Source organism: Perissodus microlepis, chromosome 17 (assembly GCF_051167445.1).
Source record: "Perissodus microlepis isolate ML-2025 ecotype Zambia chromosome 17, ASM5116744v1, whole genome shotgun sequence".
Lineage (NCBI taxonomy): Eukaryota > Metazoa > Chordata > Actinopteri > Cichliformes > Cichlidae > Perissodus > Perissodus microlepis.
In genome coordinates this window covers 1,050,062-1,061,772 of record NC_140477.1, presented here as the reverse complement: position 1 = coordinate 1,061,772, position 11,711 = coordinate 1,050,062, and the positions used below count along the sequence as shown (strand labels likewise).

Here is an 11,711-nt window from a genome sequence, read left to right as displayed (position 1 = left end):
CTCCTGCCTCCACCCGTCTCACAGGATGGACATGTTTTTATCAGCAGGCATAGATTTTACTTCACCTGGACCTGCCTCAGGCTGCAGACCCAAACCCCGACCAATCGAGGCCCCCGCTGCTAAATCACTTTTACTGCTGCTATCCCATAATGCTGTCCGTGTGTGTGTGTGCGCGTGTGTGCCTTCCAGTGTGGATAAGAGAGAAGATGTGTGTGACGATTTAGACTTTGATGCGTACAAACATCAGTGCTCTTCTCATTTTTGTCTCCCTGGCTGTTTAGAGTGAAACTGAACATTTCGCCTGAGAAGAACTGAACTATTGATCGGTAGAAGGTAAAAAGGGGGACACAGTTATAATGCGATCATATGTATTTGAGTTTATTGAACCGTTTTTATCTGTTGTAGTAGTAAACAAATAATCTTTGTTGTTTGCAGGAGTATTTGCCACTTTACATTGTTCGCTGTTATTCTTGTTAATATTTGTGTTTTTCTGATAGAACAATGAAGTTTTGTTACCTTCTTTTCTGCTTTGTTTTCCCCTCTTCTTCTTCTTCTTCACTCGTAGTGACTGTAGTCATTCCTTAGGGCCTGTTAATTGTAACAGGCCACTGTCCCCTGTGAGAGAGAGCTTTATTGTACTCTTGGTACCATCTTGTGGAAGAAAACAGTTACTACAATTAACATTTCTGTCTGTCTCCTCAGAGATGTTCATACAGCAGGCCTGTGAGATAAAGTGAGCCCTCACCTTTGACCTGATTTTAACCATTTCAAACACTCTTCTGATGTAAGTTTGACCTGTCTGTCTGTCTGTCTGTCTGTCCGTCTGTCTGTCCGTCTGTCTGTCTGTCTGTCTGTCTGTCCGTCCGTCTGTCTGTCTGTCCGTCTGTCTGTCCGTCCGTCCGTCTGTCTGTCCGTCTGTCTGTCTGTCCGTCTGTCTGTCTGTCTGTCTGTCTGTCTGTCTGTCTGTCTCACCGTCTGTCTGTCTGTCTGTCCGTCTGTCTGTCTCACTGTCTGTCTGTCCGTCTGTCTGTCTGTCTCACCATCTGTCTGTCTGTCTGTCTGTCTGTCTGTCTGTCTCACCGTCTGTCTGTCTGTCTGTCTCACTGTCTGTCTGTCTGTCTCACTGTCTGTCTGTCTGTCTCACCATCTGTCTGTCTGTCTGTCTGTCTGTCTGTCTGTCTCACCGTCTGTCTGTCTGTCCGTCTATCTATCTGTCTGTCTGTCTGTCTGTCTGTCTCACTGTCTGTCTGTCTGTCTGTCTGTCTCACCGTCTGTCTGTCTGTCTGTCTGTCTGTCCGTCTATCTGTCTGTCTGTCTGTCTGTCTCACTGTCTGTCTGTCTGTCTGTCTGTCTGTCCGTCTGTCTGTCTGTCTGTCTGTCTGTCCGTCTGTCTGTCTCACTGTCTGTCTGTCTGTCTGTCTCACTGTCTGTCTGTCTGTCTGTCCGTCTATCTGTCTGTCCGTCTATCTGTCTGTCTCACTGTCTGTCTGTCCGTCTGTCCGTCTGTCTGTCTGTCTGTCTGTCTCACCGTCTGTCTGTCTGTCTGTCTGTCTGTCTCACTGTCTGTCTGTCCGTCTGTCCGTCCGTCTGTCTGTCTGTCTGTCTCACTGTCTGTCTGTCCGTCTGTCTGTCTGTCTGTCTCACCGTCTGTCTGTCTGTCTGTCCGTCTGTCCGACTGTCTGTCTGTCTGTCTCACTGTCTGTCTGTCCGTCTGTCTGTCTGTCTGTCTGTCTGTCTCACCGTCTGTCTGTCTGTCTGTCTGTCTGTCCGTCTGTCTGTCTGTCTCACTGTCTGTCTGTCTGTCTGTCTGTCTGTCTCACTGTCTGTCTGTCTGTCTGTCTGTCTGTCTCACTGTCTGTCTGTCTGTCTGTCTGTCTCACTGTCTGTCTGTCCGTCTGTCTGTCTGTCTGTCTCACCGTCTGTCTGTCTGATATTATTATTTGTCTCCTTTCAGGTGTTAAGCAGCTTTGCTGAACGTGAGTATATCAACACATGTACGTGTGATTGTAATATCATGTTTGCCACAATGCAAATAATTTTATGTTGTTGACATAAAATTCTCCCACTCTGTCTCAGCTAATTGGATCAGTGCATTTGGCGTTGAGTTTCTGCACAAAGTTACACAAAGTTATGTCAAAGTTGCTTCGATTTTAATACTTGCACAAAGTAAAATAAACATTTTAGCTTCAAAACACTGGATTTTGTTGCTGAATATACTAATTGTAGGACTTCATTTCTATACGTCTGTGCACGTTATTGTCCGTTACGTTTACTTGTAGTTGTAAATATCCTAATTTAAAGTTGTATGTTCATACTTTGATTAAATAAATTGATTTAAAGGTGAACACTTGAATTACAGACGTAGAGAATCCACAAATGTGTCGTTGCCCAACAAATGATAGACCTCACTGTTTATTATACTGTTGAAAGAGGTTGAACAGCCTTACACTTGCATGACTTCACGCTTCATATGGGGTCAGCAGTGAGAAAGCTCTTTCTAAATTCATTTCCTGTGCCTGTCTCAGAGTTTGATGGAGAGCTGGTCGGATGACAGCTGGAACTGTTGTCATAACCGGAGGAATACTGGCCACAGTGATACTTCTGTGTATCATAGCCGTGCTGTGTTATTGTAGACTCCAGGTATGTTTATACTACTTTACTATACTGTATACTTCATCCTATCTGGTTCTCAGTGGAGTTGGTTTCTTTCAGAAATATAGAAATTAGCCCCAATATCTTTATAAAAGGACACAAAAAAGGACTAGGAAGATGAGGCATTCATTTGTCTTTGAAAAATAGGATTTTTGGACTCTGTAACAGACGCAGTGTTGTCGAGCCACACAATAGATTGAATCCACACAGGAAACAGTTGAAGTTGTACTGAAAGGAAATTATTACTGGGAGTATCCCGGTGGCTTCTTCAGTGTATGTTTATTTGTCAGAAAACCTGAGTTTAACCACAGCAACGCCTTTTTCTCTCTCTGCAGTACTACTGCTGCAAGAAGAATGGGTCTGACAGCGGCTCCATCTCCCAGCAACACTTTGCCTGCAACGCCTGCAGTGTCTCAGGCCTGGACGGACCCATCGTCACCCCGCTGTCCCTGTCGCCACCGGTGCCGCCCAAATCCTACAAACCCACCAAAACCACCAGGGGGCGACGCAGCTACTGTCCCACCTGCTCACCCTACGACTCGCCCTTTTACATCCGCACTACAGATGAAATGCGCAACGGTGGCGAGCGCATCACCTACATGCCCACGCACTATGACAACCAGGCGCTGTCGATGCCGTTGCCCGCGGTCCGAGGCTCCCTGCTAAGGGAGACGCAGCGAGGTCGGCCACCTGAATTCTACACCAACACCCGCGCCATCAGCACCGAAGTGTGACCACCCCCTCCCCCCTCCTCTCTAACGAAAAAAAGAAAGAAAAAAAAGAAAATTCCTCCTTGACCCTTGACCTTTACACACACAGATTCCCCTGTGTTCCCTTACACACACCAGCACCACCACTAACACAACCACTAAACAAAAACAAAGGCTGGCTGTTTGTGGAGATTCCTTTATCCCGTTTGTTCGCTGAGAAGATGAAACTGACTATAAAGAGTTCCTTCCTTTATACTCTTAAATTGTACATTTTCATGCTCACTCAGAAAGTAATAATTCTGCGATTCACAGTAGATAAAAGTCCCTAAACCCTGAATTAAGGGTGTGGCTAAACGCTTACACACTCGTTCACTGTCGACTGTTTCCGTGTCTTTACCGACCGAGGGCTATTATGGATAAGTTGTGGGATAATTTTTTTCATGCTACATATCTTCCCAGTGACTGCCATGAAGTAATATAAAGAGGTAAGTAGCAAGTATGAAGCAATTTTATCACAATCGCAAGAAACGATGCCCCGTGTAGTCCTGGGAGGCGTTCAGATAACGTTGAGGAGGCTGGGCGACTGGAGATTTCTCTATGCAAACTACCGCAGCTCTTCATCTCCTTTCAGCGATTTTCATGTCATCGGTGATATTGTGAAGGGGGTAATATTGGGATTGCTGTGCCCAGCAGTGAGGTGTGGTGGTGAGGCACGTGTAGATAGACACGCTGTGAGCATTTAGAAACGGCGGCAGCATTAAAGCTCGAGCTTCCCCTCTGATGTGGAAACCTGTGAACGAACAAAGGATGCCTGAGCCCCCCGAATGCAGCAGTGGGACACTTGAAATGAACTGAATGAAATTCTCTTTACTGACAGAAATGCAAAAAGTTTGAAATGTAAATAGTAACCAGAAGACGTTGGTGACAGAGGGGGAGAGATGCACGCTGGGTGTTTAAAGAGTGATTTACTGATTCGTGCTATTTTGTCTACACACTCTTCCTGCTCTCATAATGATGCAAATATCCACATTCATTGACATTCATGTTGTTTTTCCCCTGTATGGTGAGAAGGTGTGCGTATGTCATTTCACAGTGCTCCTTTTCTACATGATGCTGTGTTGCTTGCGATAATATTTGCTGTTGTTGTTTTGATATCTGTGTGTACAGCAGGAGTCGGTGGGCCTGAATAAGCAGAGCAAGAAACCTTTGGGATTCGTGTGGGGTGAGAATGTTGGACAGATCCAAGTATTTAGGAACAAAATCAGATGCACTTTTCTAACCTCTCCTCCAGCCGTGCATAATCAGACTTTGTTACCAGCTTCTTAATTACTTTTTCATAATTAAATCCTTAAATCAATTTGAACTGCAGTGCCATTATTATGCTGTGCATATTCAACCTTCTGAAGACCACATGAAAGAATTGGTTTTCTCCAGATTAACTAACACGAGCAAATAAAGAACTAACAGCATATGTACAGAGGTTTCAGTCGGTGGAATGAGCTGAACGACGTGGACATGTTGCTGCCGCTACGATAGTTTTATTGTCATTATTCAATTATTTAGACATTGTATTACCTGCTATCTATTTTACTCTTTACTTAACCAGTAATCTTTGAAAAATATTAAAGAAAATGATTTTTAGAGATGTGGTTAAAACACAAATGAATACAAAAACTGTGTTATTTAATGGTGTTAACTTTTGACAAATAAAAGATTTGTAACTGCTTAAATGGACTTTTTGTGTGGTTATTCCCAAGACTACACACACACACACACACACACACACACATTATTAGTTAGTTACTGAACACACATCTAAACTGTGCTACATTTGCACATCTTGCTTGTCTTTGTCATGTCTCGTCTATAATATCCTGACAATAATTTGAACCTGGTTTTCAAAACCACTGCACACTTTGTATTGTCTCTGTCCTGTCTTTGTTTATCGTACAGTTAATATTGTATAGTTAGTCATTAGTAGCTTTTATCCCTTACTTTACCAAAATTTAGCAGGTTATTTATTTGTATTTTCTAGTTTTATATCTCTTGGGGATATATTTTTATATACTTATAAATGCACCATGGGGGGCTTAGGGTGAAACAGATTTTCAGTACTCTGTATACTGTGCATGCTGCTGTATTAACAATAAAGCTCTTGAATCTTAAATATATATACAAAAGTTTCTTTTCATATAAGGCAGGGGTGTCACCTGTACTTGTGGCCTGTATATTGACGTGAAGAAATCTAATGCAAGTGACTTTTTTTGTTAGGGAGGATTTGTTGGTTGTTGAGTGTGATGTTAAAATAAGTTCTTTAAAAAGCCAAAAATGATTCAATATGAAGGCAACATGAGCAGAGAGCACAAACACGCCGAGGGATCGGCTGTGTTAGCTCAGTGAGACAGTCACAATCTAATGTGTACACTCTGATTTTATTAAATACGAACATAATCATAGCAGAAGTGCTGCCACGTGTGAAAGAGAGGACCGATGTGTTTATTTGGTAGTTCAATGAAAGGCTTCAGTTAAGAGTGAGGGAAAAATATTGTATTCATGTTTGCAGTTTTGTCTTGTTATACAATATTTGAAAAGTTAAAAAAAAGAAGCAAACACTACATTTGGGGAAATATTTGTGGCTGTTTTCTTGTTTGTTTTGTATCACTTGGACACTAAAGTGACCCTCCAATGAGACGGATGTGCCAGCAGCTCATTTAAGTCTGAGACTCTGATAAAGGAGACAGACTTTCTTGTAATTTTTAAAAAATATTTTCTTTGGACACTGGCTGCTTTTTCACGTAGTTATTGTAGCTGACCATTTCACAGGACTCAGGGGAAGAACCAGGGTTGTATCTACACAGAACAGACGACTTGGCAAAGAGTTTGTTCACATTTCTTTTGTTGAATCTACAAAAGCTACAGCAGATGAGCAGTATCCAAAAAGTCACGTCAAGTCAATAGGAAACAATCCTGAAAAGACCTGACACAGGACCTTAAAGATGCATCTGGCCCTTCAGTCGATCCATCTACTGTTCACTGAAGCCTGGTTGGAGACGGTCTCAGTGGAAGGGCGACAGTCAAGAAGCTGCTTTTAAGGAAGGGAAAGAGTGAGAAAAGGTTGAGATATACCAAACTACACAAGAGCTGGACTGTAAATCACTCAGCACAACAGGTCTTATGGAGCGATGGATTCAACTTTGACATTTTTGGTTCTAAATACGTGTTGTCAGTATATCTGGAGGTCAGGAGAGGAGAGAGGTACAACAGTGAGTGCCTACAGCCATCTGTAAAACATGCTGGACGCTCTACATTTCAGCCAGTTGTGTTCACATCTTTTTTAAAAATGATGGAATTATGGACTCGGGAAAGTACCGTTACCATGCAACACTTTCTGAGAAGCATCTGATTGGCAGCAGTTTCATTTTGGGGCATGACTATGACCCCAAACACACTGAATGCAGTGAAAACATACCTGGATACAAAAACATAGAGCCTATAGACCTCAACGTGATTGAAACGCTTTTATGTGTAAACTTTGTTTTTACCTTAGCTTATTGTATTTCTGTGTATTATTGCATGTTTTTAGTCAATCGCTGCTTAAAAAAAAAAATCATATATTTATTCATGCATGCTCAGCTCAGAATCAGTCAAAGGTTTAAGGGCAGAAAAGAAAATGAAGCTTTCAGTAACGTTTTTAATCATGAGCCACTCTGACCACATGAAGTTTGACCCCCGGGTAATCATTGTCATGAGGCACACAACCACTACAAGATAAAGTCATCAGTTTGCAGAACAAAGTCTTTATTTAGTCTCAGTTTCAGTCAATTGTAACCACGTGTTTAACAAAAACAAAAGTTTGCTTTCATTTTTTGTAATATGGCAATTTTACACGAACGAAGGACGTATAAATATATACAGTTTACTACAGCCAGACTATAGGAGCACGGCGCATGCGTGAGATAACGCTAAAATTCCAAACCGGAAAGCGAGTGATTCCCGAGTGATTCATCTCAAACACACACGATCTTCGTTGCAACTCCAGCAGGCAACTCTGAGGCTCAAAACAAGTAAGTTGACAGCTCTCTTATCAACACTTGTGATCATCGCAGTGTCACATTTACCTTCACAAACTACACGAATGGCGCTTTCCTTCTCCCCCCCCCTCATTTTCCCTCCGAGTAGTGGTCTGAGTGTGTTGGACTTCGAGCTGGTTAGCGTTAGCCAAACTTAGCTTTAGCTGTTATATGTAGCCTGGCACGTACAGGTACTGCAATGTAAACCCTGCCTTCACCTTTTTGACAACTGGCTACTTGTCTCGAGTTGTGCTGGTGACAAGTTTGTGTTAGTGTCAGCGTGGTGTTAGTGGCTCTGTGGATAAGTTAGCCCGCCTGTCGTTTGCGCTCAGTTAGCTAGTGAAGGAAATCTGTTCGCTTTACAAATGTGTGTTTGACAGCAGCTGAGATGCGTTTCTGGCGTAATGCCATGTCGATGTCGTTCAGCTGTCGTTAAACTGCTGTTTGAAGAAGAAAGCTGCCAAGTATGCCGAGCTAGCCTGCGGTGGTGGTGATGTGCTCCATACGGGCCTGTAGTCATCATCGGTGAGAGGAGCAGTAACAGTTTACTGCAGTAATTAACGAGAGAATTTCCCCTTAACACGGGAGAAAACATTTCTGTGAGTGTCAAACCACAAACACTGCCAGGTGAAGGCGGTGCAAAGATCTCCGAGCCAACACCTGAACGTGTCTTATTCAGAAAGGTCGTTTAGAAAGCTTTAGCTAAGTGTTCAAACTAATGTGTCTGTACTTCGTCCCAGCTGCTGTCGTAGTGTCACAGCATCTGTTCCCCTGTCTGTGTATCAGCTCCAGGATGACATCATCAGTACAGTTCTGTTCAGCCTGCAGGAGACGTGCAGGACTTTATCCACAAACCGCAGCTGGATGTGAGATGGCGCTAGGGGTTTTAAAAGATGTAAATGATAAGGGTTTGCTCTGTGGGAGAACACCGGGAGGAGGTGCGATGATACTGCTGTTTTCTAGTTGGCAACATGAGAGGAATATCATGTTTCGTGGCCAGCTGGAGAGGAAAACAAGTGAAGTGGTGTGTCAGTGTTTCCTGATTAAAGGCAGCACGGTAGCATGGGGGTCAGCCTCACAGCAGAACCAGGTTCTAACCCACCTGGTGCCTTTCTGTGTACACTTTGCATCTCCCTGTGTCTGCACGGGGTCTCTCCCCGGGTCCTCTGGCTTCCTCCCACAGTCCAAAGACAGGGACTCGGTGGGGTTCGGTTGATTGGTGATTCTAAATTGCAAACAGGTCTAAATGTGAGTGCAGCTGGTCGTCTGCCTCTCAGTCCTGCGACACACTGGTGACCTGTCCAGTGTGGTCCCGTCTTTATGCTCCGTCCTCCCCAACAACCCTGAATTGGATAAGCAGAAGAGAATGGATGATTAAGGAACGAGCCGGGCTCTTTACTACAAAGGACATCTAATGCCTTTGTTTGTAATTCTTTGCAGATTCACCACTGACCTCGTGGGTGCTGCTGTGTGAAGCAGCTGATTATCACGTCCTGATATGCATTTTTATTTTCTGTTGTTTTTAGCTAGATCCACGTGTCTCCTGGGACTGGACTTGGCTTCATCATATTTTTATTGTGATACAAACGTCCGTTGTTCACGTGTTTCTGTAAAAAGCGTTGTTTCCTCAAATACAAAGTTATTGTCCCGTCGTCCGAGTCAATAAAGCCGCTTTTACTGAGTACCGGGGAACTGCACATAGTTCCTCAGATTCAGAGTGATTCCCAGTTGGAGTTAACAAAATATTTTGGGGTTTTATTTGCCACGTGGGATGTGTGGAGTCATCAGATGGGAGTCTTTATGGGGAAAAGACTTAAATAGGACAACCTGTAACAAAATCTTTTTTGACGTACATGCACACACGTATAACGTGATAACTGTCAGATTAATCAGTGATAAAAAGATTGTAAAATTTTATTGACATGGAGAAAAACGGGTAGTATTTAACAACAAGCTTCTGTATGCTTTAACTGGCGTAGGCTGTGGCGGTATCAGTAAACTGGAATAAACAAGTGACAGGCTGGGCTTTGTCCCTGGCTTCAAACCAAGGGTGTTTCTTTGGCTTACTTTAAAAAGTGTTTTAACACAGCGGCCCTGAAAGCTAACCAGTATAACTGGAACAATCGATGTGCTGCCGTGATGTACAGTGTTCAGCACATGTTGTCTCAAAGATGCACTGAAGTGTGAAACCCTGAACGTCCCACGTGCTGGTTGAGGTAATTTTGAAAGTGCTATAAACAAAAATGTCACAAGTTGCATGAAAATAACTGTGGTGTCAGACCTAACGGGAAGTGATTCAGTGACAGGTGTCAGGTGTCACTAAGAGGCAAAACGCCTGCTGTATTCACCAGCAAACTTCAGAGCTGCTTTAACTTAATGTTGTCTTTGTCTGTGTGGAGCTGTCTCAGTCATGTTCAGATGTCAGACCTGGCTCTGGTTACTTGTATCAATGAAATCAATCAGTTTGCCCTGCTGGCCTTACAGGAACATGGACACGGGGAAATGAACTATTGGTCAGTGTGAATGCCACACCCAAATCCTAGAAAGAGGCTACCTGGTCAGACACGAGACACCTGTCCAACACATACCCAGTTAGCAGTTTTTATATGCTTGATTATAACACAGGTGCACTGGCTGAAATGTAGATGCAGGCAAATGACTGCACGTAAAGGAAACACGGCTTATCTGCTCTTAAAATAGTAACCCTAACCTAACCCTTTCAATGTATTATGTTTTGTACCAGGTTAACAGGTTTGCTGTGGCGCAGTGGCAGGTTTATTCAGCGCGCTTATGGCACTTAATCTTTCGGTCAATGACAGGAGGCAAAGGAGCAGACGGCGGGTTGGCCACGTCGTCTAAAACACAATAAGTTATGCGATGGAGACACGTTGCAATGATAGCTGCAGCTAAAGATGCCAAAACACATGGAAGAGCTGGGATTAGACCAAGCTCAAATGAAGTGTCACGAGTGTTTGTGTCCACCATCCTCCGGGACGTGGGGTCAGGTCACACGCTGTAGATAAAAATGTTGTATCTGCGATAGAGCAGCAGGGCGAGCGCCCTCACTCACCCTTACAGACATATTGTGGCTGGTGAGCCCAGCTCATGTGGGCGCAGTCTGTCCAACCCACTGGCAACTCACAGTTTCCATGCAGGCAGTTGTTGGTATCATCCGGGACAGTGCTGAACAGGCTGGTAATGACTGGGTGCAGATTTCTGGAAGGGACGGTTCAGCCTGAGCAGAAACGGCTCAATGTGTAGGAAGTAAGGTTTGAAATGACCAACTGGCTTGCTGATCTAAAGTTAGGTCATGATTGATAAATTAGTCAACAGTCATAAGCTTTGTTTTGTTTTTTTTAACCTCAGAAGCTTCTTAAATGTTTGGTTTTGTTTATAAAAGAAGGGATTTTGTTGACAAATACAGGAGAGTCTGTGCTGCTTTGTCTATACCCGACTGTTTGTGTGGAACATGGAGATTTGTACTTGCACAGTGATGATTAATAGTGTGATTCAGCATGAGTAAGTGCAACACAAGCAAAGGAGGCTTTTGCTATAAATGACAAACTTTCTCAGTGCTGTCTGTGTTTCACTGGTGCTGCTCATTGCAGCTACTTCAGTAAGGATGGGAGTGTCGTCTGTGCTTTGTGTAACTGAATAAGTCTGAATGGAGCACATGACCCTGTTGCTTTTCTAGTGCTTGCTTGTGTCTGTGTGCACATGCATGTATGAATATAATTTGCCTGGGTTAGCGTGAATGAGTGCCTTCTGTCTGCATGTAATCGTTTCACTCTGTGTGAATGAATAACCTCTTTCATTACTTTGACGATGTGCATTTGCCAATTTGAAGGCTTGGGTCCACCCTGCACCTCGCCCCCGAGCCCCACAGTGTCATCATAAATGCTGCAAAACCCCGCTAGATGCAGTAGATTTAACACGATGCATTGGTGTTGGGTTTGCCTAAGGTGACGTCTAACTTTATGAAGTTTAAAATGATACAGAAAAACACATGCAGGTTACAATGATACAAAAACAGAGAAAAGTTTCAGTTGCATATTTAAACTAATTAATTTTATGCTGTTTAGCTGCAGATAATGGAGCAAATGGTTCACTGATTACCAAAATAGTTTCCTTTTTGGGAGTCAAGTGTGACCGGCTGTTTTTCAGCTCGGCCTGACTGCTAATGAAGGTGTTACCTTTTATGTAAACAGTTGCACAAACTATCTGCACTTGCATATAACCGCATATCAACGAGCTCTGCATGGGGCATGCTCCTTTGTGT

The 11,711-nt window shown here is 43.5% G+C and overlaps 2 protein-coding genes across 6 annotated transcripts in view; both read left to right on the top strand.

The window, feature by feature from the left end:
• The window catches only part of fam163ab (family with sequence similarity 163 member Ab), a 30,028-nt gene extending 24,936 nt beyond the window's left edge, over positions 1-5,092 (top strand). For 2 of the 4 annotated variants that reach the window (XM_084910473.1, XM_084910474.1), the window contains exons 2-6: positions 282-333; positions 703-784; positions 1,955-1,976; positions 2,526-2,640; positions 2,988-5,092. In XM_084910473.1, coding sequence (XP_084766599.1) covers positions 2,548-2,640; positions 2,988-3,386 — 492 coding nt within the window. In that variant the 5' untranslated portion in view covers positions 282-333; positions 703-784; positions 1,955-1,976; positions 2,526-2,547 and the 3' untranslated portion in view covers positions 3,387-5,092. Of the gene's footprint in view, positions 1-281; positions 334-702; positions 785-1,954; positions 1,995-2,525; positions 2,641-2,987 lie in introns of all 4 variants that reach the window. The other 2 variants (XM_084910475.1, XM_084910472.1) reach the window with 2 other exon arrangements.
• A 2,211-nt stretch (positions 5,093-7,303) lies between these two features.
• Positions 7,304-11,711, top strand: part of rabgap1l (RAB GTPase activating protein 1-like) — a 94,668-nt gene continuing 90,260 nt past the window's right edge. For both annotated transcript variants that reach the window (XM_084910489.1, XM_084910488.1), the window contains exon 1: positions 7,304-7,426. The gene's annotated coding sequence lies outside the window, so the exon portion shown is untranslated. The remainder of the gene's footprint in view (positions 7,427-11,711) is intronic.